This window comes from Trachypithecus francoisi, unplaced genomic scaffold (assembly GCF_009764315.1).
Source record: "Trachypithecus francoisi isolate TF-2019V2 unplaced genomic scaffold, Tfra_2.0 Lachesis_group11, whole genome shotgun sequence".
NCBI classification, from domain to species: domain Eukaryota; kingdom Metazoa; phylum Chordata; class Mammalia; order Primates; family Cercopithecidae; genus Trachypithecus; species Trachypithecus francoisi.
This window is the reverse complement of record NW_022681456.1, coordinates 34593780-34612919: the sequence shown is the minus strand read 5'-3', so window position 1 is coordinate 34612919 and position 19140 is coordinate 34593780. Positions and strand designations below refer to the sequence as shown.

Genomic DNA, 19140 nt, shown 5'->3' with positions numbered 1-19140 from the left:
AGAAAACAAATTTTATTTAGGAGGAAAAATATTTTATTTTGCCTCTAGTCAATTTACTTAACCCCAGCTTCTCTCTGTCTGTAAAATGTGGACACCATAGTCTTCTCTGTTATTCTTCTCTGTTTTACTGAAATGCCGTGTGAGTAAAAAACTTTAGACAAGAGAATGTACACTCTGTCCACCCCTCCAATGAGACAGGATCGGGGGAGGATTATAACAGACATATTTCTTTGATATTCAGGTATGGAATTGGCAATTGGAGGAATATGTCTTTCTACAAGCCCATCAGGAAACAGTGAAAGACTTTAGACTCTTGAAAAATTCAAGACTGCTTTCTTGGTCATTTGATGGAACAGTGAAGGTAATTTGAAGTATAAGTTTGTTTGTTTTTGAAAAAGTATTTTCATATTGCAGTGATTATATTGAGACAGCCAAAAGCCACTGAAGGCTAATTACTTACATTAAAATTTTTTTATTTTTCTCATGCTTGTTTTCTGTTCATTGCAGTCACCTACATCTGCTGTGTTTTAATGAGCATTTATACTGTTAGTCACATTTAAAGTAAAGGGGTCAGAACAGCCAGTGTACTAAAACTCATTTTATAGATCTGTCTTGTAGCTGATTATGCTTTTTAATATAAAATGTTCTTAAAAGTGTCAACCTCCAATTTTTTTTTTAAGGTATGGAATATTATTACTGGAAAAATAGAAAAAGACTTTGTCTGTCACCAGGGTACAGTACTTTCTTGTGACATTTCTCATGATGCTACCAAGTTTTCGTCTACCTCTGCTGACAAGACTGCAAAGGTAGGTCAATCAGTTGAAACCATGCATAAAACTTTGGTAGTGGTTATGTATAATGAGTCCAAATAATATATACAACAGGACATAACAGTTGCTCTCTACATGTGTGTCCCATATTTTGTGATCTTTTGGACGATGCCCATTGGCATTTAGTTGGTATCAAATGAATGAAATGTAATACATTGAGGACTTCCATAAGTAATCCTTATGGATTACTTTTTGTCTATAATCAAATGCAACCTCTACTGCATACTGTAGGCAATGAAAATCATTGAAAGGGATTTACATTTAATTATACACTGACAATATAATTTTAATATAATTAATGTAATATAATTGACGTGTGTCTAAAATCACATTCTGGTGAATGATGCTGCTTGGTTGGGGACCTCAAGTACTCCCTTCTCTCCTTTTTTCTCCTTCTACCAGTCTTTCCAAACTACAAACCTTGGAATCATCAGGGACTCCATCCTGTCTTTTGTGCTCTGTTGATGACTCTTTAGTGCACCTTAGAGTTATCTTCTCCTTGTCACCACCCTGAAGAGTATGCTTTCCTCCTCCACCACTGGTGGACTGTCCCAGCATCCTGCCTCTGGTCTGCACCTCTTCCACGTTATCTTCCATACCACTGCCTGTGTCTCTTGTTGAAACACCTGTTACCTAACGGTTTTTAGGCCAACTACTTAGCTCATCACCGTCTTTTTCTGCTATATTGTTTCCTCTGTGCCAGCCAACTTTCCAACTTCATCTTTTTGTGCATGCTGCTAACTTTGGTTTGATAAACCTTCTACTGTTTTACCTTGAAGCATTATGACTCATCCTTCTAGACCTAGATTTGATGGCAGCTCTTTTGAAGCATTTCCTGACCCTCAAGCAAGGTTAGCTGTTCTACCTCCAGTGTTTCTAGTACATTTTATTCATTTGTTAGAACATTTACTTCATACAACTGTTCACTAACTGTTCGTGAGCCTGTCTTCATGACTAAACTACAAACTTTTCAAGGATAGTGACTGTAACTAGTTTATCTTATTGTACTACTAGTTCTAGCTCACCGTGCTTGGAACTTGGTAGTTTTCAGTATGTGGTTGCTAAATAATGTTGACAAAACCAAGAGACAATATGGAAAGGAAAAAGAAAAAACAGCATTTGGCTGCCAAGAAGTAGGCTAGTATAGTGACTAACCTTTAAAGATTACTTGTCACATCCTAGTAATTTCACTCTCTATAATCTCATTTAATCTTCACATCATAGATACGACTGTCCTCATTTTACAGATGCAGAGTATGAAGCTATAGAAGCTTATGTGACTTGTCCTAGTCACAAGAATCTAGTGAACAGTGGAGTTAGGACTCACATTCAGGTCTGCTTCACTCCACAGACTGCTCTTAGCTGATTCAGTCTTCCATGTAGGTCTAAAGTAAGGAAGGAGTGACATTGATCCTTGAGCTGAATTTAACTTGAGTAATTAAAGGGAATCTCAGAAAAATTAACAAGATTGCATGCTGGAACTTGGGCATCTCATGAAAATTTATGAATTGCCAAACATTAGAATGTCCATGTGATTGAATTTATGGCTGAATAGCACTCAAGGCAAGGTTTGCAGATGCTTATTTTGAGTGAATGTACCATTGCTAAACAATCCTAATTGTCTTCTAGATCTGGAGTTTTGATCTCCTTTTGCCACTTCATGAATTGAGGGGCCACAACGGCTGTGTGCGCTGCTCTGCCTTCTCTGTGGACAGTACCCTGCTGGCAACGGGAGATGACAATGGAGAAATCAGGGTAGGGTGTTTGCTGACATGAGAGCACTGCTCCTCTTGTAGCTTGGGCTAGCACTCTTCACAGTGGGGACCTTTGTTCATGGGCCAGGGAGGCATAGTCCTGAAGTTCTGGTTGGATGAGGCATTCTTTTTATTTCTTGTGCACATTGTATTCACAGCTGCACTCCACTGCAGAAACGGATTCATTTTAGAGTTAGAGTGAAGCATTCCCTGTATATATGAGAAGGCAAGTGCTCTAGTCATTTGCAGTTCATTCTCTGCCATTAGCTTGAGAATGATTCATCTTAATTCTTGGACTTGAACCAAAGGTTGTTTCTGGTAGCAGAATTTGAAGAAAATAATTTTGTAAATTATGGTCTGGATTATAAATTAATTGCAAATCCTGCTGTTTTCTGGAAAGAAAAGATCTCTTTAGCACTATACCCATTTGATAGCCATTTACAGTGTGGTTTGTTGCAGTCCTCTGTGGACTGCCTGCCTGTTAAATCGTGCAGAGGTTCACATTTCTGTCATTGGGGGGCAGCGAAGGGCTCCTTATTGAGTCAGAGGCTGCATGATAGGCCAGTATTTATTGCTCTGCAGTGCTTAAGATATACATACAAACCATGCCAGTTTTATTTAGAAAACAGTCTATTTTTTTTAGATATATTTTGACTTTTAGAAAACAATCTTTTTACGAGACATAGAATGTTATTCTGTGTCTGTGGAAATATAGTACCATATGGAAAGTATTGCATGCTGAAAGCTTAGAAATTATGGAAAAGGAGTCAATTGACTTAGTTGTGTCAGAAGAATTGGGGAGCTGATTGAAAAAGTTTGGGCATTGGGATGACTACTTTGGTAACCAGTATATATGAGGAAGGTGGGGTTTTCCCCCCTTTCATTACAAAGGAGGATTTAAAACTCCAGGAATAGGTATATAGTGCAGAAGACTAGAAGAGTAAACAGTTTGCAGGAATAGACGTGTTATCAGATGGGCTTTCTAGGGAAATTAAGATTCTTCTGCTTGAGGACTAAGTAACCAACCTTCTCTCTACCAGTCACATAAATGTGTGTCAGCTGAAGTGGCAGGGCTGCTTTGGAAATGTTCATTTTGCTCTGAGTTTGCATCTTTGGATGAATGTGCTCCTTTACCAGTTATGAGGCAGTGTTTCATTTTTCCATCCTGCAGGAAAAAATTGTCTCTCTTAAAATTGTGTTATTTTAAAAATTTTTGTTGGTACATTAAAAAAATTTTCTCCCTGATTATTCAGAGTATAGGAAAGTTATTGATTTTTGTATGTATGTGTACTATCTTATTGAACTCTTTCTAATGAGTTTTTCCATTTGGTTCTCTTGGATTTCCTAGGGAGAGATTTGCAAATGATGATTTTATTTTCTCTTACCATTTATGCCTCTGTTTCTTTTTCTTATTCTGATGTACCTTTATTTGAAAAATTGGAGCACTGCTTATATCTTAAATGTCACTGGAAATAAATGGCAATATTAGCATCTGTGATAGGATTGTTTATAAAAGTCTAGTAAAATAATTTTAGAATACATATATATGGACATATATATGTTTTAAAACTAGAGAAGCTTCTGGATAACTCTGTTAATGAATTGTGTATCATGTTTACGTAGATATGGAATGTCTCAAACGGTGAGCTTCTTCACTTGTGTGCTCCGCTTTCAGAAGAAGGAGCTGCTACCCATGGAGGCTGGGTGACTGACCTTTGCTTTTCTCCAGATGGCAAAATGCTTATCTCTGCTGGAGGATATATTAAGGTAAGAGTTTCCCAAGAACTGTGAAAGAAAATAATAGCCTATATCATACTTTCCAAGCTATTTTCACTTCCTGTTTCTCAGTTGGGCCTTTTACAACCCAGCAGAATAAAAAGGCTGCTACTCTGGAGGCTGAGGTGGGAGGATCACTCGAGTCTGTGAGGTCAGGGCTGCTTTGAGCCATGATTGCGCCACGGCACTCCACCCTGGGTGACAGAGCGAGACCCTGTCTCAAAAAAAAAAAAAAAAAAAAATCTGGCAGTAAAATGAGTTTGATAACTAAAAAAAGAACAGAAAAAAATATTGAAAACAAAAAAGAACCAGAGAAAACTTTAAAAAATCATTAAAAGCCAGGCGCGGTGGCTCACGCCTGTAATTCCAGCACTTTGGGAGGCCGAGGCGGGCGGATCACCTGTGGTCAGGAGTTCGAGACTAGCCTGGCCAACATGGCGAAACCCCATCTCTACTAAAAATACAAAAATTAGCCAGGTGTGGTGGTGCACGCCTGCAGTCCTAGCTACTTGGGAGGCTGAGGCAGAAGAATTGCTTGAACCTGGGAAGCAGAGGTTGCAGTGAGCTGAGATCATGCCATTGCACTCCAGCCTAAGCAACAAGAGCAAAACTCTGTCTCAATAAATAAATAAATAATTAAAATGGAAAAAAGAAAAAAAAGGCAGTTACCGTTATCCCCATTTTGTAGTGATGAAACAGATCCACAGGACTACTTTCCTCAGATCTTGGGGAAGCTTTGGTGACAGTGTTAGGGATGCCCTCAGTCTAGAGCTGTCATACTGCCCCATACTAAACTTGGGGCATTAGAATGACTAGCAAGTTGGGTGTTTAACTTAGTTCTGTTTTCCATGTAATTCACAATTAACTATGTTGGTTGAAAATCTTTAAAAAAACATACTTTTGAAATTTCTTCAGTAATAATAGCAGCAGTATATTGCTTTATACTTTACAAAACGCTTCACTTCCCTCATCTTACTAGCCAGCTTTGTGAGGCTTAAATTTCATTCTTGGTTTGCATATGAGGAAAATGATTTTCTATGGAGGTTATAACTTTCCTAAAGTTACATAATTAGTGCCAGGTGTGGTGATTCACACCTGTAATCCCAGCACTTTGGGAGGCCAAGGCAGGCAGATCACTTGAGGTCAGAAGTTGAAGACCAGCCTGGCCAAAAATGGCAAAACTCTGTCTCTCCTAAAAATAGAAAAATTAGCTGGGTTTTGTGGCGGGCATCTGTAGTCCCAGCTACTTGGGAGGCTGAGACATGAGACTCGCTTGAACCCTGGGGGAGGGGAGGTTACAGTAAGCTAAGATCGCACCACTGTAGTCCAGCCTGGGCAACAGAGCGAGACTGTCTCAAAAACAAACAAATGAAAATAAAGTTACATAATTAGTAAATAGAAAAGCCAGGACTCAAACCCAGGTCTCTGCCTCTGTTTTCTCTAGCAAATTGGCTTTTTAAAACTTACTAGCGATTGAGGTCATGATTTGAATGTGTTGTGGTGCTTCAAGGTCATATTTTTGGTGTTTTTTTGATGCATCTTTTATGTATCCACTCAAAAAGACTGTGTTGAATGTCCAGTGTGTGCTAAGCTACTGCTGTGTGGCACAATGTTTATGGCTTGGTTCCTGTCTTTCAGCAGCTTACAGTCTATGGGGGAAGCAGGTGGTAAACCAATAAAGTCCCTAAAGTTTAGAAGGGGTCTGGGACATGCTTTCATGAGGAGGTGGAAGCACAGAGGAGAGGAATGAACAGACCAACCTCAGAGAGTTAGCAGAGGCTTCACCTAGAGGGGAATGCTTGAAGTGAATCTTTTGAATAGTGGCTTACTTCTAAAAGTGGTAGAAGATGATACTCTATATCAGCGGTCCCCAACCTTTTTGGCACTAGGGACTGGTTTCCTTGGAAGACAGTTTTTCCACAGATGGGGTGGTGGTGAGAAGTGGGGGGCGGGCAGTGGTTTCAGGATTAAACTGTTCCACCTCAGATCATCAGCATTAGATTCTCGTAAGGAGTGTGCAAGCTAGATCCCTCGCATGTGCAGTTCACAGTAGGGCTCCTGCTCCTATGAGAAACTAATGCCACCGCTCATCTGTCAGGAGGCGAAGCTTAGGTGGTAATGTTCACTCACCAGCCGCTCACCTCCTGCCCTGCGGATGGGTTCCTAGAAGGCCACAGACCAGTACTGGTCCATGGCCTGGGGACTGGGGACTCCTCTATATTGGGCTGATCACTTGGACATTCTGGAAGCTTTTTCACTTAAAATTGATTCCTAATAAGATCTTATGATACTGTTATTTCTTACTGAAAACATTCAAGTGTAGGAAATGATTCTCATTAATTGTCTAAGGCAGGATAACTGTTTGGAAAATTTGAATGACTGGTGTTTTAGTTACATGAGACCCACATGGCTACAATTTTACCACCATAAGAATCTAGCTTATAAAAAAGATAAATTAGAGGGCAGTTTTTAGCTTTATGAAAGGTTGTACTAAGGGGTACAAAAATACAGATAAACAAAAGGAATAATTTCTAGTATTTGATAGTGTGGTAGGGAAATTATAGTTAACAATGTATATTTCAAAATAGCGAGAAGAATTATAATGTTCTCAACACAAAGAAAAGATACATGTTTGAGGTGATGGATATCCTAATTATCCTAATTTGATCATTACACATTGTATCACATGTACCCCCAAAATATGTACAGCTATTATATATCAATAACATTTTTTTAAAAAAGAAAGGATGTGTATTATCCCATTACAAGGTTTCATTGAAAACACAATTCTGTTTACAAAATGTTGCATTAACCTACATCTTTATTCAGTTATTAGGAGATCCTGAGAAATGGCCACCAATTGTTCTTCTTCAGTGTAAAGATAAACTGGAACTCAGTCTGCTCTGGGGATAATGCTTAGAGGAGAGTCATTGCTGTCTGTGTTGGAAGCTGGGGAGTCTTTGGCTATATTAGCTGCTGAAAAATTTAACTGCTCAGCTTTGACACCAAGTTTCTAGAGACCACATCATTTGATTCTCTGACCTCCACAGAATGCCATTACACAATTGAGAGTCTGGCTTATAAGATGTTAAAATTTTAAGATCAGTGATCATATTTTCAGAATTCTTGGGGAACCTTGAAATAAAGCAGCAGAATAGGTTTACATACTATAGATGTTATGTCTTAAGGGTGAAAGAACTTCTAGCCTGTATATTTAGTTTGTATATTTAAATGACAATCAGTCTGCCTTTGCTTTCTGGTTTGATTACTAGCTTATTCAACTGATTATGATATAACCCAGCCTGCATCTACCCAGCATGTTAATGAGACTATCCAAAAGCACAGAGCAAATTAAAAGTAAAAAGGAACAGCTGCTGTAGTGTCCAAGAAAATAGGCCTTTTGAGCCTGTTTACTTTAGAATCCAAGCTGTATAAATTGAATGCCAGTAAGATAAAGAAGGTATCCAGAAGCTAAAAAGTTCTTAACTTCCAAAGTATTCCTATTTGTAAGTGAAAAAATAATTTAGTTGTTTGCCTGCATTATGCCACAGAGTACATACTGAATGACAAGAAATTCACATTAATTCGTGCACATGAAGGGAAAGCTGATCTGAAGTATGGAAAGCATGGTGATAAATGGTGGTGTGCCATGACTTGGTGGCAGCAGAGTGTAATGGTTGGGAGACTGGGCTTTGGCCTTGAGATAGGCTGCCGGAGTTCAAAGCCTGGCTCTGCCACTCATTAGCTTTGTGACCTTGCACAAGATTGTTTAACTTCTGTGCCTTGATTTTCTTATCTGTAAAATTGATGTAATGATAATGCCTAACTCATTTCAGAGATTTCCCATATACCTTTTTCCCCCACAAATATATAGCCTCTCCCATTATGAACATCCCCCCTCCAGATCTATGTGCATTTGTTAGAATTGATGGATCCACATTGACACATCATTACCACCCAAAGTCCACAGTCAGGGTTTGCTCTTGGTGGTGTACATTTTTTGGGTAGTTGAACTAAGTGATCACTGAGGGCCTTAGTGACTGAAAACAAATGAATCTCAGGTTGGTGGAATGTGCTTGATTACATTGTTATTTTACAAAGCAAACTTGTGAGTTCTGGAAAATCCCAAGTTAGTGCATGCTGCTTCAGTGAGGTTTACCAAAGTCCATTGGGTATACTTTTAGCAGTTACCAATAGTGAACATGCAAACTTGACCCACTCACATGGGAAAGACAGAATGCTAGGTACTGCCATAGGCATAAAGGTAGGTGAGACTATTATTGTGTTCATAATACTCAGGATCATGGTGAGCTTGAGGTCTTTTCAAAAGAAGTTTACGTGTGTTGTCTCTGGCCCCCATTTTAGCTGTGACATTGATGGGTAAACTTTATGATTCCAATTTTTAAATGAATATAAATATTATTAGCAAATTCAATGATTGGGAAGGAAAGGAAGGACTTGGCTAGAGCCCTTTCTATGTTTGAGATGTTCAGTATTTGTTTAGTAAATAAATAATGTAGATTATTTTATAAAGAAACTTGGTCAAGGGCTTTTGCATCACACCTGGGGAAAGGGAAGATTCAGTGGAGAGAATATTGTTTCCTGTAGCCCATATTATGAATAGTTTGGGTCTCTGTCAGAATACCAGTCTGTGTCTGCAAAGGGGCATTTGAGTGAAGAGAGGGGCAATCTTCTGCCCATTCTCCTGAGAAGGACATGCAGACAAGAGAGTTGAGTCCGGCCACTGCCGTAATGGACTCTGTAGCTTCCTGTCTGCAGCTCTCAAGCAGCCTGCATGTTTCTCCAGCACAACTCACAGCTGGAGTTAGGTGTAGGTGGAGCAGCGAGGCCATCACTAGTGTTCATCAGGAAAAGGCTGACCCGGTTGAACAGTGTATTCAGCATTAAACTCAAGACATTTTCCTCCTGTTTGCTTTGAGTTTGGTTGTGGGGAGGACATAGGGCAGAGGATCTGCTGGCGCTATGAATTGTCACACAGTGTAATTATCAATCTAATGAGAATTTTATTTTTCTCTGAACAGTGGTGGAACGTTGTCACTGGGGAATCCTCACAGACCTTCTACACAAATGGAACCAATCTTAAGAAAATACATGTGTCCCCTGACTTCAAAACATATGTGACTGTGGATAATCTTGGTATTTTGTATATTTTACAGACTTTAGAATAAAATAGTTAAGCATTAATGTAGTTGAACTTTTATAAATGTTGAATTGGAAAAAAATTCTAATGAAACTCTGATATCAACTTTGTATAAAGCTCTGAATTGTTTTGCAGTATTGCATTCATTACAAAAGTGTTTGTGGTTGGATGAATAATATTAATGTAGCTTTTCCCCAAATGAACATACCTTTACTCTTGTTTTTCATGATCATCATTAACAGTTTGTCCTTAAGATGCAAATGAAAATGTGAATACATACCTTGTTGTACTGTTGGTAATTCTGTCTTGATGCATTCAAAATGGTTGCATTCAAAATGGTTGCCATAATTAATGAGAAGAATTTGGAGGAAATTTGTATTTTAATACTGTCTATTTATTACTGTTATGCAGGCTGTGCCTCAGGGTAGCAGTGGCCTGCTTTTTGAACCACACTTACCCCAAGGGGGTATTGTTCTCCCCAATACAATCTTAGAGTTTTTTGCACTCTTTAAATTTGCTGTAAAAATATTGTGTCTGTGTGCATAGTCTGCGGCATTTCCTTTAATAGACTCAATAACTGAGTCTCTGAGTCTTGGATTTAGCAGGCCCCTTCTTTTTTTTTTTTTTTTTTTTTTTTTTTTTTTTTGGAGACAGGGTCTCGCTCTGTTGCCAGGCTGGAGTGAGGTGGTACGATCTCAACTCACTGCAACCGCTAGCTCCTGGGTTCAAGCGATTCTCCTGCCTCAGCCTCCCGAGTAGCTGGGACTACAGGTGTGTGCCACCACACCCGGCTAATTTTTGTATTTTTAGTAGAGATGGGATTTCACCATGTTGGCCAGGATGGTCTCGATCTCTTGACCTCATCATCTGCCTGCCTTGGCCTCCCAAAGTGGTGAGATTACAGACGTGAGCCACCGTGCCTGGCCAGGCTCCTTCTCTTTTAATGGAGACAGGGTCTTGCGCTATCACCCAGGCTAGAGTGCAGTGGCATAATCATACCTCATTGCAGCCTCAAACTCCTGGATTCAAGCAATCCTCCTGCCCCGGCCTCCCAAGTAGCTGAGACTACAGGCACGAGCCACCACACACCCAGTTAATTTTAAAATTTTCTTGTAGAGACAGGGTCTCCATATTTTGCCTAGGCTGGTCTTGAACTCTTGGCCTCAAGTAATCCTCCTGCCTCAGCCTCCCAAATTGTTGGGATTATAGATGTGAGCCACTGGCCTGGCCTTCAGCAGTTTTTTTTTTGTGAAGTAAAACTTGTATGTTGGAAAGAGTAGATTTTATTGGTCTACCCTTTTCTCACTGTAGCTGCTGGCAGCCCTGTGCCATATCTGGACTCTAGTTGTCAGTATCTGAGTTGGACACTATTCCTGCTCCCTCTGGTTTCTTACATATCAAACTTCTTACTTCAACGAACCTTATCTTTCCTAATCCTCACTTTTTTCTTTTTTAAAAAGCAGTTTCTCCACTGCTAAATGTTAGTCATTGAGTTGGGGCCAATTTTAATCATAAGTCTTAATAAGATTTTTCTAAGATATGTGAAATAGTAAAACAATTTTCATCTAATTCCATTTACTTTTAAATCAATGGCATTGTGAATGCCATTCTTTTAGTGAATTTCAGGAGAATTCTCTGGTTTTCTGTGTAGTTCCAGAAGAGTCACTGTGACTCTAGAAGATTAACCTTCCAAACAACCTATTTTCCTTTCCCTTTTCTCTCTTCTTCCTTTCCTTCCTTCTTTCCTTTCTCTTCTTTTATTTCCAAGGTTAATCAGGAAAAATCGCTTTTGACAGGGGAAAAAACTCAGTAACTTGCTATTTTTGACCTCCTGATCAGGAACTTTAGTTGAAGCTTAAATCTAAAGAAACATTTTCTCTGAAATATATTATTAAGGGCAATGGAGATAAATTAATAGTAGACGTGGTTCCCAGAAAAAATAATCAAAATTCAAAGTTTTTTTTTTGTTTCTGTAACTGGAACTAAATCAAATGATTACTCGTGTCAATAGCAGATAACTTGTTTTTATTTTTGGTGCATATTAGTATAACTGTGGGGTAGGTCGGGGAGAGGGTAAGGGAATAGATCACTCAGATGTATTTTAGATAAGCTATTTAGCCTTTGATGGAACCATAAATACAGTGAATGCAACCTTTTGCATTGTTAAGGAGGCTTTTGTTTTTAAGTGGTGGATCGAGGAGCTAGTTTACAGGCTTACTGTGATTTAAGCAAATGTGAAAAGTGAAACCTTAATTTTATCAAAAGGAGTTTCTATAAATGGTATGTCTCCTTAGAATACCCAAATCATAATTTTATTTGTACACACTAGGGGCTCATCTCACATATAGCTCAGAGCATAAAGTATTACCTTTTGGAATTAAAAGCCACTGACTGTTAAAGTATAACAACACCATCAATTTTTAAAAAAGCCTTAAATGGCCTTTGTCTTAAAAAGAAATGAAGAGCCGGGTGCGGTGGCACGTGCCTGTAATCCCAGCTCCTCGGGAGGCTAAGACAGGAGGATTCCTTGAGCCCTGCAGTTGGAGTCCAGCCTGGGTGACATAGCAAGACCCTGTCTTAAAAGAAAAATGGGAAGAAAGACAAGGTAACATGAAGAAAGAAGAGACACCTAATATGATGGAGCTGCAAATATCATGGCAGTTCATGCAGTTGGTCAAGAGGAGGATTTTGTTTTGTAGTTTGCAGATGAGCATTTTTAAAGCATTTTCCCTTGCTGTATTTTTTTTGTATTAGAAATTACATTGGAGTTTGTATATATAAAATTTTTTTTACATTATATGTCTCTTGTATGTTTTGAAACTCTCTTGTATTTATGATATAGCTTATATGATTTTTTTTTGCCTTGGTATACATTTTAAAATATGAATTTAAAAAATTTTTGTAAAAATAAAATTCACAAAATTGTTTTGAAAACATTTTTGGATTGTTTCATTCTTTGCTTGTCATTTATCTGTTAGACCACTAAAGTCAAAGATTCAAGCTGAATCCATCAACCTTTCTATCTAGGCTTTATCAGCTATATGTAAATTCAATTCTATCAAAATTTTCTGAGTGCCTCCTCATTGTGTCTCTCTGATGGTTCCTGCCCGGTGTGGCTGGCATGAAGAAGATCCTGTAAAAAAGAGAATTCATTTATTTATTGACTTAGTTTGTTCATGCATTGGTTTAATAAATATTGAGATGTACCATGTGCCTGGCATTGTTGTAGGTAGTGGGAATACAGGAGTGAGCAAAACAAAATTCTTGCTCTACAGCAGTTAAGGGCCAGGGAGAGACAGAAAAAGTAAGTAAAATCTGTAGTGAGTTCGGTGGTATGTACAAGCGGAGGGGAAGAGGTTACAGTTTTAGATGGACTGGCTCTTTCAGAAGCTGACACTTGTACAGACCTGAAAGATGTGAGGAAGTGAGCTATGCATCTGTCGGGAAACCATTCTGAAGGGTACAGCAGGTGCAGACTCCAGGGGATGGGTTGGTGTATTCTGGGAACAGCCAGGCAGCCCATGTGGCTGGAGAAGGGTGAGTGTGGGGAGTCTAACAGGAGAGGTGGGCAGAAAGGAATTGGGGTAGCACCAGAGGCAGCCTCTTAGGCCACAGTAAGGACTTCACTTTTGACTCTGGGAGCCAGTGTAGGAGGTTTGAGCAGTGGAGTGATATGATTTAAGCTTTAATGAATCATCCAGGCAGTGGGAATCAACTGAAAGGGAACCAGTGAGAAGCTTTTGTAATCATCCGGACAAAATGAAGGTGGGCCAGACTAGGGTGGCAGCAGCAGAGCTTGTGACAAGTTGGATTCTGGACATATTTTGAAGATAAGAGTTAATAGGATTTGCTGATGGATTGGATAAAGGTTGTGAGAGAGACAAGAAAAGAATGATGCAAGGTTTTAGCCTGAGCAACTGGAAGAAGAGAGTTGCTGTCAGCTGAGATGAAGAAGACAATGAAAGCAGCTTTGCGGACACAGTAAGTTTGAGATGCCCGTTAGACATCCAGGTGGGGATGCTGAGTAGGCGGGATGCAAGGCTCTGGAGTTCATGGGAAAGCGCCACGCTGGAGGTAGAAATCTGAGAGTCATCAGTAAATTGATGATATTTAAAATCAGAGGACTAGATGAAATCAGCAGTGAAGTGGGTGTAGATAGAAGACGGGGGCCCCGAGACTGAGTCCAGGGCAGTCTGGAGATCAGTGGGATGAGGGATAAGCCCAGGAGAGTGAAAAGGACCAGCAGAGAGACTAAGACTTGCAAATTAGTGTGGTAAGTACAGTGAATGCAGCAGGCATGGACCCCTTAACTTAATGTCTTCTTGGCTGGAGTCCTTGAGCAGGCTGCTTATACACCCACCTATCTGTCCTGTACGCCTTGAGCGTCTACGTGCCACACACTGTTTTAAGCAGCAGAGGAAGCAATAAATAAATACATTTTAGTTGTTGAGAGATCATGGGGACAACAGATTATAAGAAAACAGGACAGTATCAGCAGTTGTCTTATCTGAAAAATGAGGATCTGTTCCTCCCTCTGGATTGTTGTAGGATTTAATGAGATAAAGCTTGTGAAGCACTTATCTCATTGCCTGCAGTAAGACAGTGCTCAGGGGACATTCTGCAATGCCATTTGAGCCCCCTCCTCTTTGCCTGGCAACAGCCCCAGCTGCCATCTCTGCCTCCAGTTGTGCCCCTCTGCATGATCTTTCCAGAGCACTCATCTGAGTCACATTAAACTTCTCTGTTTAAACTTTGTGTTTAACACTTCTGTTTAAACCCTGGACCTGCTCCGAGTTCCCTTCTGTAGCTTTGTGAATGCTGTTTTCTCTATGCTGTCCTCTCACCAATTTTCTTTTTCCCCCTAACTCCCTATGTTTCACAAATTCTTTGAGATGACCCTCAAGGGCTGAAGGGCTGCCCTGCCCTCTCCTAGCATTCTCTTTTCTCTGTCATGGCTTTTCTTGTTTTGGAATTGCTTGCTTATTGAGGTCCCCAGTAAATCATAAGCTCCTTGAAAGCCAGGACTGTACAGTCTAACATGAGCCTAGCATTGCAATAAGGGCCTCAGTAAACACTTGTTGGATGACTGGAATTCATCTCCGGAGTTCCATGGGATGAATCTGCCCACGTGCTCATAACACAGTCTACGTTCTCCCCTTCCATGAGGATACCATGAGACTGTCAAATGCAGTTGTAGCATATCACCAGCATTTTATCTTGCCGTTTTAGTTTGGCCTTTTTCTGTGAAACGTCATTAGGGGAAAGTAAAACTTTACTTGGATAAAAGAGGTTTGCTAATATAAAATGAATGAACATATCCCTGGAGTGTTTAAGTCAGCAAGTATGGCCGTCTATTATTCCACAAACGTTTTATATTATAATTTACTCACTGACCTTTAGCGAAGGAGAAAATGATTTTCTAATAATTCTTAGTCTCTGAAGATTGTCACTGGAATACATTCCTTGCTCATAACCACTCCCCTTAGGACCATGGATATCCTATACAGTTGCTAAAATGCCTGAATTAGAAAATCCGCTGCTCTTGGGCTATGAGTTTAACTACAGAATTACTGTATATGCTCACATGAGAGGGGCAGAAGAAGGGGGTCACATCTGAGACGCAGCAGAGACCAGGCCTTGAAGTCATCTGGCACCAACAATGACTTGCTCCTGAGTCAAGTGATGTGAGAAAACCAGAACTTGGGAAATTTTCATTTCAATTAAGATTCAGGAAAACAAGTTGCTGGTGTTCACTGTAAATTCATTTATGAGGTCAGTCCCTCAGGACTGGGAATGCTCCTTATCACATAGAAATGAATAGAAAAATCTGCCTCTGTAATTTCCATCACCCAGGGCTGGAATATGTAACTAGAGAGGGTGGTTGAGGCCTGAGTTTGGGTCTTGGGGTTCAGAGCAACTGATCAAACTGGAAAACACTGAGCAGGTGAGTGGAGACTCCTGCTCAGTACCGAGGTGGCTGTTCTGAGGAGCAGGAGCACACGTTCGCATTCAATCAAATGTTTATCGCCCCTCCACTCGAGGCACTGCCCAACTCTCATTTATCTTCACAGGAGTTGAGTGGATCTGCAGACTGCAGCTTCAGTTTTTAGAGGAAGAACTAAACCCCAGCAGCTAATTGGTGACAAAGCCAGGGCTAGAATCCAAATCTGCCATTCTTTAGAGACAGGCCAAGACTCTTAGGCTTGTAAGTCGCCTGTCAGTTACAACTGGAAGTAGAATACTCCAAGGTTTAGCGGCAGATGACATCAGCCTGGGGGTCATAAGGCTTGGTTTCACTAGCTGGGGAAGGTCATCCATTAGCTTATGTGATGGTTTTGGAGACGTTCTTATATTCACCTTCAATTAGCAGTGGGCCCTTCACTAAGCCCTTCATCTTGGGCTTATTGCCCTACTCTCTGTCAATTAACCTCTGGAGACACACCAAGTCTTTTAGAAGGAAGGAAGGGAGCTACTATTTTTTAAGGGCCTTTTATGTGCCAAGCCCACACGCTGGGCACTTTCCATACATTATTTAACTGAATCATAACAGTGCTGCAAGGTGTTATCTCTCTTTCATAGGTGTGGAAACAGATGCAGAGAGGTTAGGTTTCCAGGGCCCCACAGCAAAGTGGTGGAGCTGAGTTCTGGTCCACGGCTTTCTGTCTCCACTGGGTAACACTCCCTGTACCTTCTCATTGAAGCCCCTGGGCTGGAGGGTCCAAGAGCATCACTTCAGTTCCGCATTTCATTCATTACCCACTTGCATCAGGACAGATACATCACTACTAAGCTCTCAGAGAAGACACCAGATGCTGTCTGCTCCCAAGGAGCTTCTGCTTTTGGTAGTCGGATTAATTTGTATCTGTGCCTGTAGAGATTGCTCTTTGAAAAAAGCAGCAGGAACATTCTGATAGAAGGCAACGGATGGGAGAGGTGGGTTGGAATGAATTGGATTTGCCAGCACTTGGCCACTGCCCAACCTGCTGTCAATTCTCGGATGATTCAGGCATTGAGCAGGGAAGGTAGCAGAGCTACTGTTGCCTTCCCTTTGGAGAAGCCTGTTTCTACTTTGAAACTCTTAAGGGATTCATTTCAAATTAGTGGCAGGCCTGGGTTAGTGGATCTGTGTGCTTTCTTCTGCCATCTTGATTTCATCTCCCCTCTTCTCCTTTTCCTTTCATTTGAAAAGATGCAGCCCCTTAGAGCCTCACTTTCCTGATTTGTCAAATAGGGAACCTAATGTACAAGGCTTTTGTGGGGCTTAGAAAAATATGTCAAGAATCTGACATAGATCTCAATAAACAGCATAATAATTATCTTTTGTCCCAGTTACAAACCCCCATTCCTGTACTGCCCAAATCTCCATGATTTACAAATTGGAACCCTGCTGCTTCTGCTCCATGGCAGACACCTTGCTCCAGGCACCCTCCTCTACCACCTCCTTCTCCTTATGGCCATTGGCTTTTAGGAGACAGACACTGCTTAGCGGGAAAGCTGTCACCTGCTTTCTTCTGAACTATCCCAAACTTGATTCTCTTTGGGCAATGCATAGACCCATCAAGTGGTAAGGAGGACTGGGAACGAGGGGAGAAAAGACCCTGGGCTTGTTGCTGGGGCCAGTAGCTTGGGAGTGTGGTGGTATGTGTGTGGCTTTGGCTGTCAAGTGGATCTAAGTTCAACCCTGACTACACTAACTTTCCAGCTGTGTGACTTCAGCAAATGGGTTCATCTCCTCAAGGATTCACTTCCTAGGGAGCCTTTAAATTTCCCCGGGTGATTCCAGTGTGCAGCGGAGGTTGAGTGCCAGCGCCCTCTACTCTCACCCCTGATGCCCAACCAAGTCATTGCCAGTCTCCTCCTTTAGCATCACCCATGGTGCTGCGATGTCTGCTGACGCAGCGTGCCCCTTTGTGCCTGCTCTGCCCATAACATTCTCAGGAGCTTGCTGGGCAGCACAGATGTTTGGTGTGCATATTAACACAGCTGTGGGGATCTTTCCTGCTCAGGTTTGGTGGCTAATTTATAGAGCAACTCTGTCAGGATTATCATCAATCCCTCTTACAGGCACTGCTTTCTCTGTTCAAGTGTCTCACCTGTGTGTGCTTGTGTTTGCCTTTTAGCTATTACTGTGATGATTCCCACTGTAGTAGACACTGCCAGTGACCACTACAATATCCAATCTCCTCCTTTTCCTCACTAACAACCCTGCATTGTTGGGGGCTGCAGTGTGCTCAGCTAAAACTAACGATTGCAGCCACATTTTCTGTCCTCCTATGTAGGGGTGGCCAATGAGCTGTACGCAGAAGTTGTGGGGTGGAGCTTCCAGGAAAGCGCTTAAAAGTTTGCCTTATTCAGCTAGACAATGCTTCCATCCTATGGTCCTTATCATCTTTTCTAATGCCTGGAATATGTGTGTGCTGGAGGATGCTCCAGCAGCTATTTTGTGACAACGAGGCATTCTTGAGGCTAAAAGCCACTTCCAAAGGATGGCAGAGTAGAAATACAGAAGGATCTTGAGATTTCAATGATATTATAAAGCTACAATTCCAGCTCTGTACTGCCTATCTCCGAAGTTCATGTTACATGAGGGAAAATTCAACCCCTACCTCGTTTAAGACATTGTTATTGCTGGTCTTTGCTACTAGTCCTTTGCTACTAGTCAATTCCTAACTGATACTCCCCAAAACAAACCTGGTGAATAACAGCAATGCAACAAATGTCACCGACCCCTGAATCTTTGCCTCCTCTACCCACTCACCCCAGCCACAAACACTCTGTTTTCCTGATGAGTAACTGGGTATCTAGCTGCGAGGTTGCTGACGCTTCGTGGAATCTCAGAAAGTCATAAAGCTACTAAACGAGTTCACAAACAACTGATGCATAGACCACACCCAGCCCACAGATGAGTTCTGTGTGGCTCACACTTATTTTTTAAAACAGAATTTGTTGCCAACACTTCAAAACCCAATGATTTCGCATAAAAATCCAGATTTATTAGAAAATCTGTGGACCCAGGGTCTTCCTTTCTGCCTGGCAACAATCATCTGGAACTCAGCAGCGGTTGCCCCTGAGACGAGGCACAGTCCCCACCCCACTCACTCATGTCACCTATATGGCTTGGAAGGCATGTGAGTTTGCAACCTGCTCAAAGCCACACCCCAGAAACGGCCTGCTAAAATGGGATTCCAGAATACACTTGCACCTTTCGTCTTTCTCAGTCTCCCCTGACTCAACACAGCACACTGGCATTGTTTTTTTTCCTCTCAGAAAACTGAGCATGCACTTTTGAGAATCAGAGAGAAATCCACCTCTCAAATGTCAGAAAACAGCTGATGCTGCCTCTTACTTGGGGGCCTCTTGACTTCCCACGTGTCTTACTGCCGCTTGAGAGGGAGGGCTGCAGGCAGGCAGGCTCCCTGGGGAGCAGCTGTTGGGATGCTTGATTGAGACACTGCGACATCCAGAGGACAATTAAATTGGGTATTGAATATGAATTGCTTTGAATGGTTTTTATTACCACATCGTGAGCTGACTTTGGTTGTAAAATCTGACTCCATCTCTTGCTCTTACTGTGGTGATGAGACAGAACTTCAAGATGTCCTAAATAGCGGGGCTTGGA

General features: G+C 41.1%; 2 protein-coding genes across 9 annotated transcripts in view; one reads left to right on the top strand and one right to left on the bottom strand.

The window, feature by feature from the left end:
• The window catches only part of APAF1 (apoptotic peptidase activating factor 1), a 96081-nt gene extending 83624 nt beyond the window's left edge, over window positions 1-12457 (top strand). Inside the window, exons 23-27 of one of the 3 annotated variants that reach the window (XM_033220953.1) lie at window positions 242-361; window positions 681-806; window positions 2460-2585; window positions 4208-4351; window positions 9403-12457. In XM_033220953.1, coding sequence (XP_033076844.1) covers window positions 242-361; window positions 681-806; window positions 2460-2585; window positions 4208-4351; window positions 9403-9549 — 663 coding nt within the window. In that variant the 3' untranslated portion in view covers window positions 9550-12457. The remainder of the gene's footprint in view (window positions 1-241; window positions 362-680; window positions 807-2459; window positions 2586-4207; window positions 4352-9402) is intronic. The other 2 variants (XM_033220954.1, XM_033220956.1) reach the window with 2 other exon arrangements.
• Window positions 10632-19140, bottom strand: part of ANKS1B (ankyrin repeat and sterile alpha motif domain containing 1B) — a 1305582-nt gene continuing 1297073 nt past the window's right edge. For 3 of the 6 annotated variants that reach the window (XM_033220939.1, XM_033220951.1, XM_033220946.1), the window contains one exon: window positions 10632-12654. In XM_033220939.1, coding sequence (XP_033076830.1) covers window positions 12580-12654 — 75 coding nt within the window. In that variant the 3' untranslated portion in view covers window positions 10632-12579. The remainder of the gene's footprint in view (window positions 12655-19140) is intronic. The other 3 variants (XM_033220935.1, XM_033220944.1, XR_004439654.1) reach the window with 2 other exon arrangements.